Raw genomic sequence first — 26,769 nt, 5'->3', positions numbered from 1 at the left:
TGCTTTCCCCAGCCACAGGAAGAAGCTCCTGACAGCAAACCCCTTGCTCCCCACCAGGGACTTCTGCTACCTGTGTGCAAATTGGGAAGTTACCAAGAGTGCTTTCTGTCCTCCCCCTGGGCACTGCAGGCAGGAGCTGTCAGAGCAGCACTGCAGAGGGGTTGAGTCTGTTGGGATTTCTTTTACAGAATAACACCCAACACATCCTGGTGACAGCAGCGGTTCCCTTCCACATCCCAGCAGACAGAGCTTGTGTGATCAAACTCTGCTTCACATAATCTCTTAATGATCTGCACATCTCTCACATCTCAAAGCCAGACCAACCCAAGCTGCAAATACCCCCTGGGGACTTTGATGAGACTCATCCCTGTGCTGGGCAGGCTGAGACCTTCTTACACTACAGGGGACGGGCTCATGTGCAGCCCAGGAACAAGGAGGCTGTGCTGGAGCCTTGCCTCTGTCAGCCTACGTGGCACTCACCCCTGTGCTGAGCTTGGGGGCTGCTCTGTCTCCCCTGTCTTCAGGGGCTTTCCTGGAGCTAAATGCAGCAAAGGAAAGTTTTTGGTTCATTGCATCTCCAGTCCCTCCATCTAGGGTTTCTAGGGAATTCCTCTCTGCAGCAAATGACATGAAAATGAACAGGCATGAAAATATCCTAGGGACACCAACTACTTCCAATATGTAAACCTAGGTCTGATCCAACCTTCTGTGAAATCAGGACTTCTTTTTTGGTTTTTTTGCAATGAATCATGACCTAAACCCAAACTTTCTGCATCTATAGGCTGGCAAGAAACGCTAGAAAAAGGAGCTCACTCTTCAACTTGATTTTAAATGCAGGTCTGTGAGCGTATGCTGCTTTCAGACCCGTGTGCAAGGTCACTGAAATGCCTCTGCTGAGCTTTAAGTTAAGGCACTGAAATGACACCTGATCCCAACATTTTTGTGCCATTTTGAGCCCTAGAAGTCAGCAGCTCCACAGGGCTGGAGGCTGGTCCCTCTGTCCCACCAGTGGCTCAGAGCTCGTGTCCCCACTGGGGAGGGTGACAACTGGACTGTCCTGCTCAGCAGCTTGCCTTTGGCCAGGGAGTGTGGATAGATTACATTCCCCATGTATCACAAGACTTTAATTACTTTACAAAAGCACAAAATTCCTTGTCAGCTGTAGCCTGTCAGAAGGAAATGAGAAAATCAATGAATTCAGAAGACTGTAGAGAGAAAGGAGGGGAAAAAAAAAACAAAATCAAAAAAAAACCCAAGCCAAACAACAAACACTGAAAGTAATGCTTCTTTCATTCATCTGAAGAAGATATACTACTGGGGCAGCAAGGATTTAAATGTCTAGAACACCTAGTCAAGACTTAGCCTAGGCTGGGGAGAGCAATCCAGCTGTTCCTTTCTTTCCCAAGCTGGTGGGAAGCTGGGATATCTATTTGTTCAGCACTGCTGTCACTATAAACTGCACCATCCTTCCCAACTGTAACACTTACTGCACTTTACTTAAGTTATAGTGCAGCTCAGCACAGATCTGTCTGCCAAAGCTGGATATTTTGAAATGTCTCCCATTCCTGACCCGTGTGATTGAAATGGAGGGATTACTCTGTTCAGATGCTTAACTCCCTGCCAAGCATGCAGGCAGAGAAATCCCCATGCTGCTGAAGCTCTCGAGTCACAGAAGCCAGGAAAAGCTACTCCATTACCACAAGGCTTCGGTATTACTGGATTTATCTTGATTGCCCACATTTCCAGGAAGCTAAAGGGTGTTTACACCTCCAGAACATGGAGAATTTCTTGCTTCATAATTGAGAAATGCACAGATCAACTGCTGCAGAGAGGTGAAAAAGAGAAATTGCCAAGGAAAAACAGAATGAGTGGTGTTATTATTTTGCATGGCATTATCAGGTAGTAACGGCAACACACCTGGATGCATTTTTAATGACATTTAAACTAATGTTTGACAGTGTTAAAGTTGAATCCTACATCACACCAGATCCTCTCTGAATAGCATTCTCAATGACACCCTCAAAATTGGTCTAATTAAAGCAGGCAAGCGTTATTTGTTCTGTTGTAGAAGCATGATTCACAAAATAAATCATCAGATGTGGGGTAGCAGGGGCAGGAGGGATTTCCTCCACCTACCCTAGACCCAAGTCTTTACCTGCAGAACCTTCTTTCCCCAGCAGCCACATAATTAAGACTTTTAATGCCCAAAGAAACCTGCTTCTGTTTTCAGAGACCATAGTGAAGACAGGAATGATCTGCTGGGTTATTCAGTGCAACCACAGGGCCCAAGTGGTGTGGTCAGCACCATTCCCAAAGGCAGCAAGGGTGGATGCTGGCTCAAGGATCACTGGCCAGAGCTCCCAGGCAGACATGCCTTGAGTCAGCTGTCATTAGCTGGCATTAATCCCAGCAGAGCACCCTGTACACAGCAGCCTCAAAAGGTCTTAAGTGGATGTTAGGCACTAGTTAACTTATAAAGCGTGAATTAAATTATCCACTGAAGGAAGTAAATGGCAATTTAAATTTCAGTTCATTACGAAGTCAAAGCAAGTAAGCCAATGTACACCAGATAAGGATTTGGCCTTGTTTCTCCTCCCCTTGATTTTAAGCCCTGTTTTGTTGCAGGAGAGGCTGTGTGACATGAAGTTATCCTGCTGCATGACAGTACTGGCTCACATCAATAATTCTGTGCATTACATTCAATCAGCTGATTTAGACCATTTGCAATAGATGTGGCTCCTAGACCACGTGAAAGCACTGAGAGGAAGGAGAATACTAGAATACCATGGGGGTTCCTTTGAATTTCCAGTGAAAAAACATTTATATCATTATCAAGATGAGCTTTTTGCTTAAATCTTTGCCGTAGTCATTCCAAACAAGGTTGCACATTTCTAACGCTATAGACAGATTTGAAAACAGCAAAATGCTCTGAAATAAAGAAAACTGTGCATAATTTGTTGATCAATGAGTTGCAAAGAATCACAGACATTAGTTGTACTATTTAGCATGAAAAAAGCATATCCAAACCCTTCAGAGGCACTGCGCAAAAATCTAGCCTTAGTAAAAAAACCATGTCCCACCTTTGTCACCGGACAAAATAAACTCATGAATATAAATCTCACAAGGCTCAAAATCAGTATTTATTTCTGTGTATAAAACACAGCTTTTTGCCTTGCTAAGACCCCAGAGCAATTTTCTGCCAGCCTGCAGGTCCCTTATCTGGGATTCCTCAGGGCCACATCTGCAGCCGAGGAGAGGCTGGGAGCATTTCCAGGCACTGATGCCAAGGGGCAGGGAGCAGCCCGAGCCTGTTCTCCCACTGCCACCAGGGATGGGTGCCTGGCTCTCCTGGCTGTCACATCACACCTGTGATGTCTGAGGAGAGCAGCAGCAGGAAGGGGATGATTTTTTAGTTTTTTTCCCCCTGGGGAGAAAAGACAGACATGCTCCAGCAGTCACACTCGTATTTCTGAGCCTGGGGGCAGCCACAAACCTCCTCCCCTTTCTCCAAAGGGACAGGGCGAGCAAGGGCGACTCGGGGATGGTTCTTTGCACGTCCCCGAGGTCTGTGGCAGCACACAGAGAATCCTCCACACTTCCCTTGGGACAGGAGGTGTTCTTTTTTTGAAATATCTCCCATTCCTGGCATGGGATGTGAATGCAGCCCCGAGGATGGAGGAGAGCAGCGCGCCTGGGCAGCCTCTCCTGCAGGCAGCTCCTGCGGCACGCACGGGGACCGCAGGGATTTTTAAAGCGATTCCTCACGCCTCCACGTATCCTAGCAACCCCTCTCCGAGGTTACAGATGCGATGGTACCTCGCCCACCTGTTGCACAGGCAGCCTGAGGCAAGTTCCACATCGCTTTCTACCTGGCTCATGCAGAGAATCCGATTGAGGAATGCGGGGATGCGCCTTTGTCACACACAGGCACCCCTGAACACCAGGAACACCAGGAACACCAGGAACACCAGGAACACCAGGAACACCAGGAACACCAGGAACCCCTGAACACCAGGAACACCAGGAACACCAGGAACACCAGGAACCCCTGAACACCAGGAACACCAGGAACACCAGGAACACCAGGATCACCAGGAACACCTGAACACCAGGAACACCAGGCACCCCTGAACACTAGGAATACCAGGAACACCAGGAACACCAGGAACACCAGGAACACCAGGAACCCCTGAACACCAGGAGCACCAGGAACACCAGGAATACCAGGAGCACCTGAACACCAGGAACACCAGGAACCCCTGAACACCAGGAACACCAGGAACACCTGAACACCAGGAACACCAGGAACCCCTGAACACCAGGAGCACCAGGAACACCAGGATCACCAGGAACCCCTGAACACCAGGAACACCAGGCACCCCTGAACACCAGGAACCCCTGAACACCAGGAGCACCAGGAACACCAGGATCACCAGGAACCCCTGAACACCAGGAACACCAGGCACCCCTGAACACCAGGAACACCAGGAACACCAGGAACACCTGAACACCAGGAACACCAGGAACACCAGGAACCCCTGAACACCAGGAACACCTGAACACCAGGAACACCAGGAACCCCTGAACACCAGGAACACCAGGAACATCAGGCACCCCTGAACACCAGGAACACCAGGAACACCAGGAACACCAGGAACCCCTGAACACCAGGAACACCAGGAACACCAGGAACACCAGGAACACCAGGATCACCAGGAACACCTGAACACCAGGAACACCAGGCACCCCTGAACACCAGGAACACCAGGAACACCAGGAACCCCTGAACACCAGGAACACCAGGAACACCAGGAATACCAGGAATCCCTGAACACCAGGAACACCAGGAGCACCAGGAACCCCTGAACACCAGGAACACCAGGAACACCAGGAATACCAGGAACACCAGGAACACCAGGAACACCAGGAACACCAGGCACCCCTGAACACCAGGAACACCAGGAACACCAGGAACACCAGGCACCCCTGAACACCAGGCACCCCTGAACACCAGGAATACCAGGAACACCTGAACACCAGGAACACCAGGAACACCAGGAACCCCTGAACACCAGGCACCCCTGAACACCAGGAACACCAGGAACACCAGGAACCCCTGAACACCAGGCACCCCTGAACACCAGGAACACCAGGAACACCTGAACACCAGGAACACCAGGAATCCCTGAACACCAGGAACACCAAGAACACCAGGAACCCCTGAACACCAGGCACCCCTGAACACCAGGAACACCAGGCACCCCTGAACACCAGGAACACCAGGAACATCAGGCACCCCTGAGCAACATGAACACCAGGAATTCAGAGCTGGCTCTCGTGTCCTCCAAGGAAAGCTCTTGCTGGCACAATCTTTGTGATCAAGTCAAGAAAAAAGGGGGTGGCTTTAATCCCCGCTGCAAAAAAAATGCCCTGTGTGCCATCCCTTGGGTCCTGCACAGACATCTGAGCATGGTTTCCAAAGAAATGTTAGGTCCAAAAAAGGAGCACTGAACAAAATCTGACTCCTCCCATCCCTCCAAGCTGAGCTGCAATATAATTGCAGTAAATGAGATTGTTAAGGGGAAAACAAAACAAAAAAAAACAACCTGCTGGAAAAGCTGCCTTTTTAAGGAGTGATGGCACTCCAAAGTACCCTTTAACATTTGTAGTTTCCTGTGGGGGGGGAAAAATACTGAAAACATTATAGAAATAACCATCAATCATTAAAATTTTGCTCTGCAGACAAATTTAAACCAAATTTAATCAGAAATTAAAATATATAAAATCAATTACAAAAATCTGTTGAAAGGGAAATTTAGAGTTTTACAAAATTTACTTTCTACACCTGTGAAAATGGTCCTTTATTATTCTCCTGCTCATCAAATTAGATTTCCTTTGTTTGGCTGTCACTGATCAAATTGTTTAAGCTGCAATATCCATTTCTCACTTGAACCTCAGTTATCTTAATTCATCATTCATTTGCACTCCTGAAAAACAAAGAAAACCCTAAATATTTTGCTGTGGGATTGTCTCTTTTTTTTGTGTTACTGCACTTATCACTGCTAAGTCCACTTCATTCTAATATATTCAAAGAATTCAAGGGATGAATTCTTTGACAGCATGGAAGCTGCCGTCCCCAAAGCCAACAGGGAAGATGAGGTTGTCACTGCTCAAAGACACATCATTTGCTGTAGATGTCTCTTATTCATCTTCACAGGGGAAAATATAAATATGGGATACTTCCTAAAGAGTTCTGGCACTTGTGAGCTCTCCCTCTTTCCCCTCTCTTGGGCAGATAAATGCTGCAATGAGATCAGGTGCCCTCTCTCTTTGGGGTGCTCCAAACTGCTGCTGCCCTTTCCCTGGGTAAGCTGAGCTGACAGCCTGGGGATCTGCAGTGTTTCCTGGGAGAAGCTGGCACACCTTCTCCCTCAGCACCATTTACCCTGCTCCTCTCACAGGAACACAGCCAGGATGTCAAACCCTCCTTTTCCAGCCAGGATGTCAAACCCTCCTCTTCACTGTGAGGCTACTTGGCAGCTGGATCTGCACACTGAGTCCAGCTGAGATGGCAGCAGCCACTTCATTAGTTCAGTGTCAGTTCAGTTTTGACACGTTTGTGGAACCATTGACTAAGTTTTTTATAACAAGTGAGAACAGGATTTTTATAGCTAAGATTTTTTGCAAGTGTCACATGCATTTTAGGACATAGTCCCGGGCTGAGCTACACAAACAAAACTCCCTTGTGGTTTGACAGACATCATGAGTGAGAATTGGATCATGTTTTCTGTGTGAGATAAAACTGACTGCCTTCACAGCTGTCATTTTTTTATAGTGCAAGGGAGGAAATTCAAGCATTTAAAGTTACATTTAAATATGAAAACTTGATAGACATAGCTGGCAATAAAAACACAGCTGTTAACAACACATAGAAAATACTGCAGTGGTACAGCACAGGAGGCTGAAACCCTGTGTCTGAGGAGAATCTGCAGGTGAGAGCAGCTTCCTCATTTATTTAACACAGGGAGTAGGGCTTGTGTTTGTATACTGCGTGGTACCAGGCAGAAATACCCTCAGGAGCCTATCATCCAGCACTGCACGAATAAAAACAGAATTTCCCAAACTCCAGCGAGGAAGGCATAAGCCCTGGAATGCCAATTCCTCTCATGCAAGACAAGAGCCATGTTATATTTTACTCAAGTGGAAGAGATGCATGATTCAAAGCCAGGCTCTTCAAATCTGCCGTGGACTTGAAGAATGCAAGCTCATGGAGGCTGATTCTTCAGCGCAGCAGCTCACCCCTGCTTTCTGGGCTAAACCTAAAGAATGGCTTCTGACACAGCTGATCCATCACAGCCTTGCAACATCACCAGCTCCCACATCCACCAGTTATTTTTATGCAGCTACCAGTGCTAAGGATGTGTCAGGAAAATTAATGAAGTATGAACGCGCTCCGGGAAGAGCATGCGCAACAAGAGGCAGGTTGTGGGTTAAAATAGCCCCGGTGCATCTTCACCAGTGCACAAAATGCTCACTGAACAGCTGCTGGAGGGACTCATGAGGCCTTGGTATGTTATCTAGAAAACATTAAGAGTATTTTCAAGCACATACTGACTCACATTCAGCACCCAGAAGCTATTTTAAGTGCTCCACGGAGACAAGCTGGTGTTATTGGGGCACTTTTCTTCCAGAAGGCAACAATTTATTTCGAGTCAAATAATCCCATCAGAGGCCTTTGTAAGGACCTAAATCAGAAGAAGTGGCTGTGATGATCTCATGTAAGAAGAGATTCACAGGCTGAGCTAAGGCCAGTTTTCTTAAAACACTTAAAAAGAAAGTGAAACCACTTGCTGGGCAGTTTTGGTGCTGTGTCTGTCATGTCACAGCAGCTCCCACAGGGCATTTCTGGAGTCTGAGGAACTGCCAATTGGCAGAGGGATGATGGTTCAAGAAGAAAATTTGAGCAGAAGCCTAGAAGATAAGTTTTTTTTTACCCTGCTGAGCAGCAAAGCCATGGCTAAATGAGCCCTAAGAATACAACTCTCACCTGGCAGAACCACCTCAGACCCAAGAGGAAAGACTTCCATCATTTTCTGGCCTCACCTCACCTCTCTGTCTCAGTTTCACCCAGCCTGGTATCTTTACAAGGCATTTTGAGACTCAAAGACCAGAAAATGTACACAAAGAAAGAGATAATGCTGTTATCACCCAGTGCTGTGGCTCTGTATGATGTGAAGGCACAGACGGTCACAATGAACTCCCTGTATCAGAAAGGTGGGAAGAAATATGGGAACAGAAGAGGAAGAAATTGGACTATGACAGTGACAGAGTGAAAAGTAGTAGATGGCAGGGATTATAGAGACATTTTGGAAGCACTCTGATATTGGCATGATGGTCTCAGTAATGAAAATTGTCAAAAATATTACCAGAGGAAAGAGCCTAATCAGAGTCATCCAAAATTGGTTTATTTTGTAAAATATTTCAGGCTTTCTTTTCCCTCCTGGTTTTGAAAGCCTGGTGAGGCTGAACAGGGAGCTGTAAGCTACTCTGAGCACTGACAGACAAAAAAAACAGATAGGGAAGGGTGCCTAAATATAATTCAGATGGCTCCCACCTCTCCTTATTGAGGTTCAATCTCCACAGCCAGCTCAAGTCAGTGATTTTCAGTCAGCTTTCAGCCACTAGAAGATGCAAGGCCACATCAAAATTACCACAGTTTAGAGCAGAAATTATCATAGCTGATGAGGAACCAGATATAAATAAAATACTTCCAGTGACCTCCCTAAGAAGAGCCACAGCTTGCCCTTTATTAAGTTACAGTCCATTGATACTTAGTAAGTTTTAATCTCCCAAACCACTGACTCTGGATCCTCAGGCAGAGGAAATTAATTGTTGATCTACCCCACAGCATGATCCAGCCCTGAATTAACAGGTAAACATGAATCTGTGGACTTTGCTTACATTTTTGTCTCAAAAAAAAAAAAAAAAAAGAAAAGAAGCACTTTTCTCACTATATGTAATGCACTATTTTTGCTTAGAAAAGGGAGTTCTAAAATTAAATTTTAAAAAATATATATTTTATAAATAAACATTTATAAATAAAATTATAAATATATATATATTATATAAATAAACAAAAATGTTAAAGCTAAGTTGGCAGAAAATACCCAGCACCTGAAGCAACACATGTGCAATAATCAAGGATCACAAGGAACCAACATGCTCATGATATCGACACACAGAAAAAAGTTCACATACTCTTTCAACAACTGTTTTTGTTTCAAATATGCTCTTGCCATGACTCTCAGGGACAGCCTTTGATCATTATGCAGAGAAGTGCTTTTGTGAACCAAAAAAAATGATGATGCACTGACAAACCCCTGCCAGGCTATGTGGTACCTCAGTCTCCTGCAGAATACAAGTGACTGAGGGCGCTGGGGAAATACTCAACAAGCTCATTTTCTTCCTTGCAACTAATCCACCACATTTCCAAGTTTCACTTACCCGTCAGGTTCCTCAAGCCAAGTTCCCTGAGTCCAAAGTTGCCATCCTTCCTGTAGTTAAGGAATATGGCCAGAGCGTATCGCTCCTCGTAGAGCTTGGTGCCACGAACGATGCGCAGGTTCTCCAGGGGCAGGTACTCAAACTGGTTCAGAGCCACCAACACATAGCCCGTGACTTCTCGGATAGACTGAAAGGCAGAAGTGAAACAAACACATCAGACACAGTCTGTTTTTAATTGCCCTGAATTTCCAAGGCAGTGGATGCTTTAGGACAAGATGATGCTACCCAAGACAAAAAAAAACCAAACCAAACCACCCGGAAAACAAATTTTGTTTCAGCTCAGTGATTTCAAGCACATTCCTGTTTTAATTGTAGTGAGTTAACTGGAAAGAGTTGTTTAAAAGGTAGAAAAGAAAGAGGTAGCCATTTTTATCAGTTTATTGAAACTTGAGCAGAAATTACCTGTAAGGTATTAAGGATTCACCAAAGGATGACTCAAAGCAGAGAGCAGGTCAGAGGGCTCTGCAGTACATGAACAGAATGCACTGGGGCAATGCCACAGCTCAGATGAGATTGTCTGTCTGCAAGTAACTCTGTGTTGTACAGTGTATTTCAGGGTGGGATTGAAGGGACATAACATAGAAAACCCCTCTGGAAGAGCTCACCATCAAACAGGAACAGATGGGAGACAGGGGGGGCCACTTTGGAAGAGGAAATAAAGATAACACACATATGTGTTAACACCCATTTTGTATGCTTTAAAATGGAACTGAGCACTGAACATTTGCAAAGATTCATCTCCAAGTTTCATCTGGCAGTGCTGGAACCATCCACGCTCATATATCCTGGTCTTCAATCAAAACTGCTATCCAGAACTTTAGCAAAAGGATTGCTGCACCTTTGAGTTGGCCAAAATCTTCACTGGCTTTAGATGAACTGCTCAATAACCCTCCTGCTTATTATATTCAGGAATTAACACCCCAAAACCCAATAACTAGAAAACTTTTTCAAAGTCCAAAAGATTAACAGAACTAAGATGTTGTTGGGAAAAAAAAAAAATACAGAACACACAAAACCAGAGTAATATGCTCCCTTGGAAAATAAAGTTCATTCTAAGGAATTGAAAGAAATGACCTAGAAATATGCAAATACCTTTGAAAAATGTCATTTCAATGACCCCACCATTCTCAGCAGGGCTTGGCACAGGCTGGAGGATGCTCCTGGCCAGATCCTGGAAACAGAATCTCCATGTAGCAGAGGGTTTCTGGAGTCTGTTTCTCAAAGCTCACCTAACCCCGTGCCTGCAACCACCGTACAGCCGTGTGTTTGTGTGCGTGTGCATATTTTAATGGACAGAAACTGATACCACGACTTGTGTGCTTTAAGTAGCTGCACACACTTTTCCCTTCCCTTTGGCAAAGTCAATACCTTAAACAAAACACTGAAAGAAAAATTCTGCTCAGGGTAACGTGCCCAGACTACAACCAACGTGGCGGGGACTCCCGTCGATACTGTAATAAAAACAACCCGACAAGCAACAGCAGGCAGACAATTCAATGTGTCGTGTATGTATCATTAATAAAGAAAGGCAGCAATGGATTTGCAGCACCAAGGACAGGATCTTGCTTTGCTGGTTCAGTGCTCTGCCATGATTTCATATTTAAGTGTGCACAAGCCTTTTAATTTGGCTTATAAAAGCCTGCAGGGTTATTAATACGTGTGGCAGTGTGCATAAGGAATGATTTCTAGGCCACAAAATCTAGGTACTAGCTGTCCTTCTGAAGTCAAGCATCTGTACTCAGCTGAAGCTGCTGAAAAAGCTGAAAAGACTTGCTTGGCATCTAAACAAAGTCCAGTGTCCTGACAGGACTCTGATGAGAACCCAGTGAGTGGAGGTGGGTTGAGAAGTACAGTTCAGCAGGTAAGTATTCAATGTAGAGCTGCATTATACCCGGGGACACTGATTCCACTATAATCAGAAGCTTTACAGCATTTTCATGATATCTCTTTGCCTTCAGACATTTGAGCTTAGCCAGTTTGGTCAGGAATTTGCTTTTCATCATATGCAAAAAATTTCTTTAAGCTGGGTTTTTTTAGCGTCTCCTCAGAATTCAGGAAACACTTAAATTTCACTCACGGCTTCAGTTTCTCCACTGATATTCTAGGGATACTGTGATTGCTCTAATTAATTTAAATTGATGTTTAACTTGGAATTGAGTGGAAAAAATTAAAAGCTGTTCCAAAATTGCATCTGAATGGGTCCTCCCTGCCAATTGTTGTCACTTATAACCACATTTTCTATTTTTAGGGTATGTCTTACTGCCAAACAGCAATTCCACCTGAAAGAGCTGCAATTCAGCACAGGACTGAAATTCCACACATACACACAGAGCAGAATAATCTTCATTCCAAACTTGACCAAAAAAAAAAAGCCAAAAAAATAAGAAAGCCAAAAGAACAAAAAAAAATAGCCCACCAGGGAAAATGACAAAGTTCTGTTGCTGATCACTGTGAGGTGCCTCAGAAACTCTGCACTTTGTTTGGATTAACCAACTGAAATGACAAATTATGGCAAGTCTTTTCACAAACCAGAAGGTTCTTTCCATTCCCATGGCTTCCACCATATTGCAACACACATTTATTTGCTGGGGACACTGTTCATGCTTGCAAAACAAAATTATGAAAATAAACCCAGAAAGGGTTTCTAATTTCCTAGGAAACAACCATCTGACCAACCAAATCTAGGAGTCTGTTAAGACAGGGTTTTAAATTCAGATAGGAATGAAAAATGCAGCACAATAACCTGCTTTGCAGGATGGTTTCCAACTGGTTTCTTGTTTTCAGGGTGTTTTCTTAACAGTCCATCTTGCAAAAAATACACTGGGAATGCAGAATGCTCCTCAAGTTTCAGCCACTCCTGGCCAACAGTGTCACTTTGCCAGGCACTGCAAGTTTTAACATGAGTCTCACTGCAAATGGACACCTGCCCACCTGGAGCTGGCTCCCAACTCTGCTGGAGTCACTGCACTGCTGGCTTCCACACTGACTCCCAAATCCTCATGCCAGATGGGACCAGCAGCCAGATCTCCTCCCCTGCACCTCGTGCCAAGGTCAGGTGTGATTTGAACCTCTCATCCTTTGAATTCAAGGCTGGACACTTCCCTGGGCAGGTGTCCTGGACTCAGGTACCTGAATGCTCTGTTTGAGCTGCTTTGCTCCAGCTTCCATCTGTTTTTCCAAGAAGGTGGAATAACCCACAGCAGTGAATGCCATCCTCTCCCAGTCTGATTCTCCTGCTAGGCTTTGCAGGCACTTGCAAAAAGACATTTCCCATGAGTCTGTCCCTCAGCAAAGATAAAAAGGAAACTGAGCCTGTCAAGCATCAGCCCCTGGATAAGGACAAACTTCCAGCAGAAACAGGAGTGTTGGGGGGAAAAATTATTAATCCTTGACATATCTAATGAGTTGCCTAAAAAACACACACCAAACCACAGGGCTCTGATATATTTACCAGGAAAAAAGCCCTATATCACGATTTGAGCACTTGTACTCCCCAGTTTGCTGTCTCTGTGTCCAGCAGTGTCCTGCACCCCAGGAACAGCCACATCAGTCTATAAAGCAGTCTCCTAAAAGACTCTATGAGCTCCAACATAGCCAATATTTTGTTTTTTAAACCTAAAAATAGCTACCCTGAGGTAAGAACAGAGCCAGTGAAGGTGCTGCCCTCCCCTGCCCTCCCCTAAGATGGGCAGCCCTGCAGAGGGTGAGGAAGAAACTCAAAATGACACCAAAAGCAAAAAGGGTTATTTTTGGAGGTTCTTTTTCAGGTGATGAACTGTAAAAATGAGCTCTAGACAGCCCATTCCCTTAATTACAACTAATATTAGCTGAGCACAGATGAAGCACTTGAAGCTCCCAACAGCAAAACCAGAATTATCCTGTCAGCTGGAAGTAAATGGCAGTAAAATTGTGCCCTGCCATCTTAAATCGTCCTTTGGTTGGAATCAAGTGAATCTGAGTGAAGCAGAGCAAAATAACAGCGAAAACTTCATCATTCCGCCCAGAACAACAGATCAATGAACGATTAGGGAAGCTGATGTTTCTCATAAACACTACCAAGGCTTCTTAACATCCATCAGGAAGGCTGGGCTGTGGCAGAGGCACCGAAGAGAGGTCTATTGTGGGGTTTATTTCAGCTGCAGACACATTTATCCAGGTGCTGAACCTGATCTGGTAATGCCCCTGCTGCCTCAGCTGATCAGACACTCAGCACAGAGTCAGAGCAACAAAATCCTGCCACAGGGGTCAGCTCACACCTGACAAGAAATTCTCTTTTCAGGGTGTTTTTCCCCTTTTCCATAAAAGCTGTTTTGATCTACTTCAATCTCACCAGTAAACACAAGTGCAGGAGGGGAGGATCACCTAAAAAAGTGTGTCTAATTCACAAACATTAAAAAAAGGAAACACTTTTCATATGTTAAGTAGACTTGAACAGAGTATCTCACATTTTACTTTTTTTAATCTATTAAAACGTATGCATTTGTATCTGGTGAGAACTGCCCAACATCCAACTGGCCAAATTTTGAGGAAACAAATATTTATTATGAGGAAAAAAAACCCCATAATACAGCAAAGTCAACACCTGCCTAACTTATTTTAAGTTCAAAAATCCGATCAGGCACGTTTGTGAGCTGGTAACCATCAATTAATTTTTTTTTTTTTTCTTCCCATACATTTTTATCCATGCAATGCAACACACCTGTCACTGTCACAATTAAAAAATTTATGTTTACTGAATAACCATAAAGTAGTCTCTAAGCAACTACATCACTTGCAATTCTAACTCTGGGAGGAACAATAACAACCAAAATGTGGAAATAGCAATTTCTGGAGCTCGATTAGCTGTTCCATGCATTGCTCATTGAAGGTTATGAATTTCTAATGACACGAGAAGCTGAGATCTTCAAAGCAGTTCAGGTATTTTTGGGATCCAGCCTTTAGCAGCTTCTCTCAAAGCCCCATCTGCACCATGAGAAACATGTGGCACGCAGTGACATTTCTCCTGTCTGAGAGGAAACCCCATTTAGAGACCATGGCAGAGCTAACATGGCATGCACATGAGGAATTTTGCCCCAAAACAAGCTCATGTCTTGTCTCCTTCCATGCTGTGCATCCTTTAATTACATCAACACTTGTGAAATTGTGATGTGAAACCCTCCTGAGCACCAGGGGTTTTCCAGGTACTCTATGCAAGCTTCAGTAAAAATCCCTTAAATTTGAGCACACTGATCAATACCAGAACACAGCCTGTAGAAAACATTTTCTAGTGCCTGGTCAGAAGCGAGCAGTGTATCCTGAAAGATAAGAAATCCAGAAAGATTATTGTCCACAGCACTAAAGATGCAGTTTTTCAAATTGGTTAATAAAGAAAGGGGGTCTTCTGGTAGCCTTTCAATCTGCATTAGGGTAGATTATTAACAGCAAAGGAAGGGCTTGGATTTAATTTTGTTAAGAGCTGTACCTGCACTGCTGCATGCTGCAGAATTGAAGTGTGATTTAGTTATTCATGACAGCAGATAGGAACTTTAACTCATACTCCTTCCCTCTCAGACATCTGGTTTTCTTTGGTAATATGCTTTCAAAACATCCTGAGAGTCAGATCAGTGAACTGAACACAGCACAAGATTCCCTCAACTCTAAACCAGCAGTCAGACAGATGCATCTTTTCTTAAGGCCACTGGATATTTGTAAGGATTTTAGTACATAATTTACAGAACCCACCTTGGGAGTTGTTGAACTAAAGCTCTGTTTTCTGAATGGCTGGTCTTTATATTGCATTATTCCAAGAGTGGGACTTTTCATACATTAAAATAGGAGGATTATATGTGCAGTTATTTATTTGCTGAGCTTTGATGTAGGAAACACACTGTTCCTTATCTGAGGTAAGTTTGGCTGTGTCTGAGCTGATATACATTACAGTAGGGTCTAGGGAGGTCTTGGAAGAAAAACAAATATCAATCTAGAAACCTTTAAACTGCAGGACAATGTCCAAATCTGGAATTTGGAAAGAAAAGCAATGGATAAAAACATGGGGAGACTTTGGAATATGTATCTTGACTCATTTTTAAAGAATGCATGAGAAAACAATTTGGGACTTGAAAAACAAAATAATAATAAAATAATAAAATAATAAAATAATAAAATAATAAAATAATGTGGGAATGGGAACATTAAATAGAAATAGGCAAGTAACAGGACCAAAAACCTCAACCCTTTTGCTCTCAAATTTTGCAATATAGTTTCCAGTGACATACCCAAGTATTCTGCCTGCTTAATACTTCTTCAACTGAAGCTCAGGTGTCAGCTTGCCCCGTGTTCTCTGCCCACTTTTCAGCTGAAAATATCGTCTGAACAGAGAAACTGAGCAGGGTTACATTACCTGGGTATCTGAGACACTATCTGAGAGTCTTCCCAATGTTTCCAGTCTGAAACATAATTCCTCTGTTTTATACCTGCTTAGAAGTGTCTGCTTAGAACTTTGAGGTGCCCAGGCTGGCTGAGAGCACACAATAAATCCCAAGCTGTTTATGTTGAGTAACATTATGAGCTAGACAAAATTTCCTGTACTCTATAAGAGCCCCATCCTCACAGCTAACATCTGTCTGTCCTGAGGAATGCTCTGGAAGATACAGGTTTAACCAGTCAGTAAGACTTTTGACATTACACTGTATTACCTGATTGGCTTCAACGTATTTACAGCGTGGTTTCCAGGAGAGTTTATTGTATCATCTCCCAAGGGAAAGCTTAGTGCTAAATGAGATTGAAAAGACTACAATGAGAGCATTATGCTGTTACAAAATGCTTTACCACTCAGGCCGTTCAGCAGTAGCTGCATTTTGCAGACACTCAAAGCACATCAGCTTATAGCTGCCCAGTTACAGAATTTCCAGCGGCACAGATTGATGCCTTTTGCTTCCTGCTTTTGGGAGCTTCAAATCGAGTCAATCACAGTTTCTTTCCAGGCAACATAAAATTGCACAAACTGACACTTCATGAACTAAATAATATCAACACTCTGGAAGGATTTTAGGAAAGTAATAATCATGTGTAAAGACATTTTTTTTTAATAATTTCCCTCAGAGAGCCACAGCCCGTGAGAAGCTGAGTGCATTCAAGGGTCTCAGGATGCTTTCATTGAAAAAAAACCAACAGGAGGGCTGTGTTGTCAAAACTTCATGGTCACATTTACACTGGCTGCACTGCCACAGGAGTCCTGAGATGTCAGTGGGCTGAACCAAGGTGGTCTATTTGTTTTGGCAGAGCAAGGCATCCCGTACCAAAGATGAAAAGAGCATTAAATTCCTCACTGTCATATCTAAACTGAACTAAGCCTTAGCAGGCTTGAGCTTACTTGGTCCTCTGGCTCATGAGACTGGTTGGAGCACCACAAGGAGCCCATCTATCCATTCCCATGTCTTCCCAAGGGAAGAAGATGGAAGAAAGGGAGGAGGAAGAGGAGGATGGATGCTCACAGATCTCACAGCTCAAAAGCACTCCTGGTTTCTCCAGCTTATAACCTGAGATAGCCCATGGCTGAAGAGAGACAAAATACCCAGTTGAACAAAAAGCAGAGGTGAAGGAGGATGCCTTCCCCATGATGGGTTTGAAAGGCCAAGTGTCTGATCAGAAGCCAGATGGAAGAACACCCATGACAAAAGCTCTAACAGGGTGTCCAGAAGTGCACACCATGGAAAGCAAGGTGCCTGTGAAGATCCTGTGGTCATTTAATGGAACTAGGGACCTTTATTTGTTTATTTGGTATATGGTGAATGATGGGATTTGCACATCAGTTATTGTGATTGCTTTTTTCCTGCTACACAGCCAGGCTAGTTGGTATGAATTACAGGAAAATCTAGAGTTAGACAAGTAAATTAAATGCATTTATTAACATTTCTTCAGTCTCTACTGTGGAAGCAACGGGAGCTCTTGGCTGCTGTGATTCCCACTCTTTGGTGGAATTATGCAGAATGAATTAAACATTCCCAAGATCTGGTACAGAGGTGGAGCTGAACAACAGGGCTTTTCTGGTTTTTCTATTTAAACTGCAGGTGAAGGTGCCCCACCACTCCTGCAAGCAAAAGGCTGTTTCTATTTCTGGACACAGTAACTGACTACACATAGTGAAAATGTGTTAACCTTGCCAAATTTCAGCTCAACATTCTCAGTCTGCGTTTTTGCAAAAAGCAAATAGCCGGCTATCCAACCCTGGAAAAGCAGTTTGCTTATTTTTGGAGAGCTTTGCTTTCCTTTTCCAAGAAAATAAGTTTCCTAAAAACCCAGTTTCAGTTTGTTTCAGATTTGCAACAACTTTGTAATACTTTTTAATGAGTATTTTAAAAGCATTTCCTGGCAGGAACCAATTTTATTGGTGCTCTAGGATATTTTTGCACACTGAAATTAGTGAATATTGGAATTGTTAACTGTCTTGTTTCATTGAAGAGGAGAATCTTCATCCAGATATTGGATTTTAGCAACTCTTATTTCTAGCTAAGCTATAGAAATACAACATCTGAGCTCAACATCACACCTACCTATTGAAGCTATTTCAGCCTTTTTAACTCTAATCTTTTCAAGAATAGAAACCCTGAAGAGATTCATTAATCGCTGGCTTTTGATTAGGTTTATTTCCATTTAGATAAAAAATGAAAAGGCTTCTTGTTTTTAAAGCTGTGTTTTTGTTTTGTTTATCTGGAAGCTGGAGAATAACTCTGAAACTCAGGCTTTAATAGATTGTTAAAATCTCCTTCAAGGATAGAGCCATAATTTATAAAATGTGAGCAATTAGTAAATGATCTGATTTTCAAATCCAGAGGTATACTTTAAGACAGAAATGCAAACTCCACTTTTTTGAGGTTATGCAAGGTGCCACCAACGAGGGAAACAACCTTTAATCTACAGTGACTGCACTAACACTAAAACAAGATTTTCCTTTGAATTCATTCCACTACTTTTCTTCAAGGTGGCACACTAAAATCTTCTCCCACTCACTGCATTTTGTGTGTGGTTTCTGAACCAAGCTGGATGAACAATCTTATAGGAAACAGGAACTTTTTAAATCATGTCCAGAATGACCAGACATCTGAAATATACCATTATTATTACTACATGCAATTATTTTACCAGTGAACAAACTGTGGCTCCCTTGAGGTGCAAAAACACCTTTTTCTGAATTACAGGTGAGTTTATGGAAGGGGATGTTGGAAAAGTTGTAGAGAAAATTATTTCTCTCTTTTCCAGACACAGAGCAGAAAAAGTCATTTGGTCTTGACATAAAATTTCTAAAAAGGTTAAAAATTAAGATTTTTGGCAAAAAAAAGGTAATTTTTTGAAAGGAAAAAATGGGGTACAGGGCAAGAGGTAAGAGAAGAAAGAGGAAAAGCTCATGATCAAGAGTGGGGAAGGACAGATCCATACACCCATCATTCTGGCACTATCTAATTTCTGAGTGCCTGAGTTTGCAATCTTACTGCTTATTTTTATATCATTTTGTTCTTTTTTTAGGAGAAGCATAGCAGGAAAAGTGTAATAATCTGTACAAGATGTAATTTCTTTCAGTACTCATCACCAGCAAATGACTGGACAAGCACTCTTTTGCCAATAACTTAATTAGAGGAAACCTCTAAATTTAAAATTGTTCCTTAATGTGCTGAACCCCACACAATAGCTTGCTGAAGGAAAAAAAAAAAAAGCAGAGTGTTTATTGTCATAGCTAAGGATGGAAGAAAAGCTCAGTCATTAAAAGTCATCACAGAAACAATGCTATTGACTACACAGGAATAATCTCAAGGGAGTTCTGCACTGACTGACAGTGATGAAATAATGCAGGAAGCTAAAACCAGGGCATCACTCCTCACCTGTTTTTATTAATACCCTTATTACCTTTCCCTGAAAGACAGCTTTTCAAGAGCTATTCTTGTGCTTAGTATTAAATCAAATTAAGGCTGGCATATTGCCAATGATGTCTTCTGCACCCCAAAAGAGAGGGTGCTCAGCAGTGCACCCCTCAGCTGGGATGTGCCCTTCACCAGGAGCACTCCAGTGCCCACACTCCCAAGAGTCAGGGAAAAAAACTGCTCAAGAGAGAGAGAAAAGGGAATGTTCAAGGACCCAAATACATCAAAGGACCAGCAGTGGTATTTCATTGATATTAATTACTTTACAGTCTGTAAACTCTGCAGAAAGTGCCAGCTGCTGTGAGCCAGGACCATCAAAGGTCAGATTATCATGAAATCATTACAGGAGAGGCTGTTTTTATGTAGCATATAATTGCTAAACCTAAGCACACTCCACTGAACCAATAGGAAAATGAATTATTTAAACACTCTTCTTTTAACAAATAGTATTACCATTTTAATTACATCAGTATTAATTTAACTCTAAAAGGTGCCTGAGGATTTTGCAGAATTAAGTCTTATGTCTGTGGAGTTTTCAGAAATTTCAGAACTTCTGTTGCCACTTAGGTGTGTGAGTTTAGCTATATATATATATATATATATTAACTTTATATATATATATATACACATATTATATATATATAATAGCTTTATATATATAATATATAAATATATAATATATATTAAATATATATATGTAAATATATATATTAACATATAATATATTTTTATATTTATATATAAATACATATTAAAATAATATATAAATATTATATCTAACATAAAATAGAATATATAAAGTATAATATATAAAATAGAATAGAATATAGAATACAGAATATAGAATATATAACATAAAATATAATATATAATGTATATTATATATGTTAGAATAACAGATTGCTATTATCTAAAATATATAATATTATATAATAATATATATATTTATTTATATATATATATTTAGCTTTTTATATATTTACAGATATACATATAAGCTTTTTAAAGGTGTGTTTGTGTGTTGTATTCCTGCAGAATTTCTTGTCTTTAGATTTTTTTGGGTGTTTAAAAATGCAGTCCTCAGGTAGTTTCCTCACTGCATGCTGCTGTGAGGTAAGGGGGAAATCCTGGCTCAAATGACAGGTTTTTCTCAGTTCTCATTCTCCCAGCACCCAGCCTGGCTTCAAAGTTCAATTGGCAGCTACAGAACCAGGTTTAATTTGCAGGGAACTCTGGCTCCAAATGACTTTTTACCCAATTCTCTTCTACTTGTAGCTAGCAGTGCTTTTGAGAGGCAGCTGGGAAAACAGAAGTTAGCAGGCCATAGGTGTTTTTTCTTCTGCTGGAGATGGAGCATCCAGTCTGCACTCAGCATCAGTTCCATGTCCACACTCTTAGTAAAGCCCCACACACTTCAGGTGTTGCAGCTCCTCTTTCTACATTCCTTCATGGTTTGCACACCCAATCATTTTTCTCCTCCCACTTTTCTCACCTGGCAAAAGAGACACTTGGACTTTGACCAGTTTATTATTTATTCCTGCATGCTCTGAATTTCAGTTATTTCCCTGCATGGTCCCACGGGTTGAGGTGTTTGCTCTTTCTCCCAATCCAGTCTGTCCAACCCGAGAACTCCCTGCCAGATATCCCAAACACACCTTTCAGGCCCCATAATAAATGAATAAATCCATCCATTTTTCTCAGTTCAGTGATTTCATTTGCTGAATACATTAGTTTTGTGAATATTAAATTGGACAGTATAGATCCTGATCCTTTGAAGTCAATAAGCATAATTTCACAGGCTTTGAACCATGTCCTTAAACAGGCAGGGTATTCTCAAAAAAAATCATTTGGTCTTACAAAAACCCTTCATAGATATCTACAAGATGTCTCAAAGCCAGCCTTTTCTAGCCCTTAAATCCATGAGATGCAACAGTCTTGTTCAGTGCAGAGCACACTGAACATGCTTCAGTATTTGGAAGAGTTTGGATATGTAACTATATAATTCTGCTTCCAATTCTGTGTGTGAGCTGGCACACCCCATGCTCTGGCAGTTCCATGGGTCAGGGAAGGAGTGGCTCATGTTTAGCTCTGAGACTCACAGATGGAGGAAGTTATTTACAGTATTTTTCCTAATGGGTTTCCATGGATGACTAACCTTTAAGCTGAATTCTTTCGCATCCTACTTTGCCTATGCCTGTTACAGTACTTTTTTCTATCCCTACTTGACCCTGCCAGTCCATGAATATTTGATACTAAATTAAAGCATTACAAACCAAGAGATAAATTCTACCCAGGGTGCATCCCTCACAGAGTTTAATTACATTTGGTGGTGTGAATGTTAAAAGACCTGACACTGCAAGAGCTTTGGGCTCTGGCTCCTGTTGAACCAGCGCTTGAGAAAGAAGGGAACTGTCACCTGCCCAAGCCATCTCAAAACCAAGGGGGCTTATTTTACTTGGCATTTATGTGTGTGCTGCCACTATCCCTCAGCTCCAACTACTCCCAGGTATTGGCAGCAATTAGTAGACCACTTAAGCTTTTGTTTTTGTACACAAAACAAGCCAAGCTCAGCTCTTCTCTTTCCTCCTCCTTTAGAGACTCTGTTCCCCTTCCACCAGCCCAGTAGTTCATCTCTCTGCTTCTCTGGTCCCCAAGAGGGGATTCAGCAAATTTTCCTTTGCCTTCAGATAGCTGCCAGCCTTCTCCCCCTCTCTTGTGCATTTAGGCTGTACACTTTGCAGAAAAGGGAAAGGTCTGTGTCACACAATGCCCTTACGCCATGTAATGGAATTCTTAACTGAAATGAAGTTTAAAAGTCAAGAGGAAAACACAAATTATCAGTAGCTACAGAGAAATAGCCGTGATCTTTGCAAGCCAAAGCCACAAGCTTAGTGAAAAGAGCTGAAAGTTGCTGCTCCACATAAGCATTACTTTCAAATTACTCATTAAGAGAGAGCTGATGGTAAGGTCTTCACAGCCTGTGTTACACATCCCAGCAATCCTGCCATGTCCAGGCAAGGTTCACTGGCCTATCCATGTTTTCCTTGCCAGCAGATTACATTTGGCTTGCACTGAGCCAAAGTTAGTTTGTCTCACCAGCACCTAACTATCAGAAGACACTCCTCTGTCTAAAGAGACCACTACAGCCCTGGCACTCTGATGCCTACCCATGCCAGAATATTGATCAGGATGGGGCAATGGCTACATGGAACCCCAAAAATCCCACTGGCCGGGTTCACAGCAAACTCCAGGGAACAAAGAATGGGCTCTCAACCCAGCTTTGGCTCTAAGGGATAACATTTGCTCGAGAAACTTCACTATCACGGCCTTTGCCACTCTCCCTGCAAGTATGAGATTGGAGAAAAAGGTGAGACAAGGATCTGGAAGGCACTGGAGGCTCATCCTCATGTCTCTTCACATGTTGGTGTTTCCAATAACAAGGCAGACTGCATTCTCCTTTTCTGTTACAGTCAAAGTTAACTCACAGGACACCTACAAATTAAATTAAATTAAGGTGTTCTTTGTTTTGGCTGCTCTTGATGAGATTCATAACTAAATCTGAATCCATTAAAACAGACAGAACTCCAACCATTTCAGTATTGGTCACCAGTGGCCCTGAAGTCAGGGGAGATACCTGAGGCCAAATTCACCTAATTGTTCCACGAGAGCTCCTTATGTTTAATCACAGGCTGTTTCACAGGAACTCCCAATAGTTTTAATTAATTATCTTCATGCTGCATCCTTTCATGGAACTGGAATTATCTTTACCAGCAAGCCATCCCTTCCTGTACTGTCAGACACCCAGGGAATGGGACTGGGTAGAGCTGCTGATGGGATTGCATGTGTGTCTGTGTGTCTGCCCACAGAGGGGAGAGCTACAGAGCAGGAGCACACACAAAAATATTTGCCTTCTTCCACAGCTCCTCACAGCAGGTATTTTCCTTCTAGGAAAATTGTGCTGGAATTAATTTCAGCTGTACCAACAACACTGAGTGTTTCTTTCAATATTAGCAGTTTATTTCAATATTAGCACTTATGAGACAGGCCAAAAGGAAGGAAATATTTTCCTTTCAGAGAAGAAAACAAGCTCAGCACTAATCTGGAGAGCCCCTGAACTGCAGGGTTAAGATCAGGGACTCCCTTTGATGTCACATGGGGCTTTGCTGTATTTATCAGTGCTGTAGCCATGTCCTTCTCTGTGATGTCCATCTCCCCTGGCCAAGGCTCAGCTTTGGTCTAGGCACAAAGGCACAAAGAACCACAGGAAAGTCAGCTACAGCCCACAGAGCTCAGCTGAGGCAGCCTCTGAGGGGTCTGAACACGGAGCCACAGCACCAAACACTCTGCTGGGTCACAACCAAAGGGGCTTCTGAAGCAGATCAAGGGTGGATGATGAAATTTTGCTGTGGGTCAAGATGTTAATATTTCCAGAAAGACAGTGTTATACCAGGCATGTGTGTTCATCTCTTACAGCTACTGGCTGCCTTTCCTAGGCCCTGCTTTCCCAAGCTTTAGTAGGAATCTCTCTGGCAGCTGCTGAAGATCATGCACAGAGTGGCCAAATGCTCTTCCTGCTCTTCATGTTCTGATTGAACTTCTTCCTTCAAACCACAACATTTGGCTAATCAGCATCATTTACATTTCCATATATATAACATGTGCTATTTCTGAGGCACTGGCTAAGAAAGCAGCTCTTCAAAGTTATTCCATACACAAGAAAACTCAGCACAAGGAAGACAGGCTGGAATAAGGAGGGAGGGAAGGAGCGCTGCCTTCTGGGTGGGCAAAAATGCTGACATGACAGATCTTCTCCCTTAATCAACTTAATTTACCTTCTTGAAAGCTCATGATGACAAACTACCTGGACTGGAGCAGCCTGGAGCTGATATCCCTCAGTGTCCACTGCAGTAAATTATTACCTAGCTCTGCTGATGGAGATAGAGAGAGGTGATAGTGTTCCATAACAAAGGATAAATGGAAATATCCACAATTTGCTTCCACTCTGCAGCCAAGCTGCTAAGACTGCTTAGATTAGGAAGTCAGTACTATTAAAATAAAATGTCTTTTTTTTTTTTTAAAATTTTCTCCCTAAGGTGAACAATGGCTATAAACCCCCTATATATTTCCTAATAAATAGTAAGCTGTGCTAGAATTGGATAACTGAGTTCATGCTAAGTTCTAAAATGCTAAAATTTGTTTTTGGAAACAAATAGTAATTCAGATATCAATAAACATTGTGCACTTTTATCATCATCCTGATGGGTTTTGATCTGGCAAATTAGCTAGCAAATTATGTATCTTCAATTCCTGATTTATCAGTATCCCACTGCTGCTATTCTCACCCTCTTCTTGTCTTAGAGGTGCATGTGTGATGCAGCTATTGATGCAGCGGTGCTATTGATGCAGCTTGCAGCTCTGATCCTTTGTATTTGTGCATTTTGCTCAGCAGATAAACTTGTGCTCATCATGCCACAGGCACAGGCTGGGGACAAAGCATGGGACAGCAGGGACAGGTCCTGCAGCCCTGCAAACAGCAACACGGCTCGTGGTGATTCCACGGTGTGGTTTGGCAGCTCTGGATTTAATTACACACTCCAGAAGGACACAGCCTTGCACATTCACATGAAATGCAGAGCACAGCCTTTTACCAGAGGTCTGGAATTGCTGCAAGGCGCCAAACACGGTTCAGGGACTGGGACACGAGGGAAGGAGGTCAGGCCCATGTAATATGGAAGCAGCAAATGAGAGCCAGGGAGAGAGATCCCTCCATTCTGCACTGCTGCACTGAGGTCAGGACAAGAAACAGGATGCCAGGAAAATGTTGATTAAAAGCAGAACATTGCTTCTCTTTGTGAAAAAAAAAAACCCTGGTGGTTTCAGGGAGTGAGCTCAGAATCTGCCTGTTTTAATAATGCAGGCAAGTGCAGAAGAAAAGTGATGGAAAACCTGCTTTGATCCTCTGCTGTGTCACTGGTGAGCATCTCCTGAAGCTGGCAGTTGTCCTGGCAATCCCAGGTGAGACACTGTCCAGCACACCCCTCACTTCCACCACCAGAGCTGTGATGACTCCCTTCCTACCACCTTCAGCTCTCCTGAGGCTCAGCAGAGGAGCTCTAGAAAACCCAGAGGAGGATTGTACCAGCTTCCTTTTGGGAAGGATCCTGAGTGGAGGAGAAAGGCCAACACAAACCAGTTGCTTAGCATCTCGAGAGGCAATGGTGCTGGGTGGGTGCCATGACAGAGCTCCTGCATCTGTGGTTCCTGCACAGGAAATAATCCCCTGAGCCACCAACACATCAAGAAGCTCTCCTCCCTGATCCCCCATGGGCTGAATGGGCTGTGTTTGACACTGGCTGGCACCAGCACAGCTCCTGCACAGCCAGGTAACCACAGGCATTTATTGGATTTTTTCACTTGGCTATGGTATTATGAGAACAGCACAAAATGCTGTTGCCTTCATCATTCATCATAATCACATTTCTTTTCTCTGAAAAGCCTCAGATGCTGGACATTTCAGCAATGGCTAGATTTGTGGCACTGGCCTTTTCCCCTCCTCCTGAAGCCCATTTGTTAGTGAACATTAGTTCAAAAGCTGCAGACAGAGCTCCAACATTGACTCAAACAGCAGATATCATGCCTGTTTATGGGGTACTAAGACACAACCCACAACTCCTACATTTCTCCAGGGTTTAATTTTTTTAAGCAAAATCTATTTAAACTGTTCCATTGGCATCACTCCCCTTGCCCACTACAACAAAACTCTTTTGTGAGTGGCACAGAGACAAATAAGAAAAGCTGGGGACACTGCAGGGCTCTACTCAAGATCCAGAGATGAGGGAGAGCAGCAGAACATGATTTCATGACATGTTTCATGAACATGTTTCATGAACAACAAAAAGCACAGATGATGGTTTCCCCTAGTGTTTCCTGGGAGAAATTGTCTTGAGACTAACAGTGTGGTGAAAAAGAACTCCAGTAAATCTCTGTGGGGAGGCCACAAGTATCCCATCAGATATCAATGATTTTGGGTCCCTGCCATCTACCCTGTGATTATTTTTCCAGTCCTTGCTGGAACACGCTGGCACTGGAACCTGGCAAATCTGTTTGAAACCAGAAAATTACAGTCAAAAGGGAAAGTCACTGAGTAACAGGTACACACAACCCTTGGATGCTTCAGGAACCTGTCTGGGTAGAGGAGACAGCACTAAAGAAAGAGTGAGTTTATCCAGCCATTTACCTGCTCCCTCTTCACATCTGAGCCAGAAGTCAACACTTGTTGGCTTGAGCTGACTCAGAGGAGTTCACTCATTTA

The 26,769-nt window shown here is 42.9% G+C and overlaps 1 protein-coding gene across 5 annotated transcripts in view; it reads right to left on the bottom strand.

Moving 5' to 3' along the window:
- ERBB4 (erb-b2 receptor tyrosine kinase 4) overlaps positions 1-26,769 on the bottom strand; it is a 553,845-nt gene that overhangs the window by 247,255 nt on the left and 279,821 nt on the right. For all 5 annotated transcript variants that reach the window (XM_086896321.1, XM_086896319.1, XM_086896323.1 and 2 more), the window contains one exon: positions 9,505-9,691. In XM_086896321.1, coding sequence (XP_086752447.1) covers positions 9,505-9,691 — 187 coding nt within the window. The remainder of the gene's footprint in view (positions 1-9,504; positions 9,692-26,769) is intronic.

The sequence above is a fragment of the Cyanistes caeruleus genome, chromosome 7, assembly GCF_971803275.1.
Source record: "Cyanistes caeruleus chromosome 7, bCyaCae1.hap1.1, whole genome shotgun sequence".
Taxonomy (NCBI): Eukaryota; Metazoa; Chordata; class Aves; order Passeriformes; family Paridae; genus Cyanistes; species Cyanistes caeruleus.
This window is presented reverse-complemented; position numbering and strand designations above follow the sequence as displayed.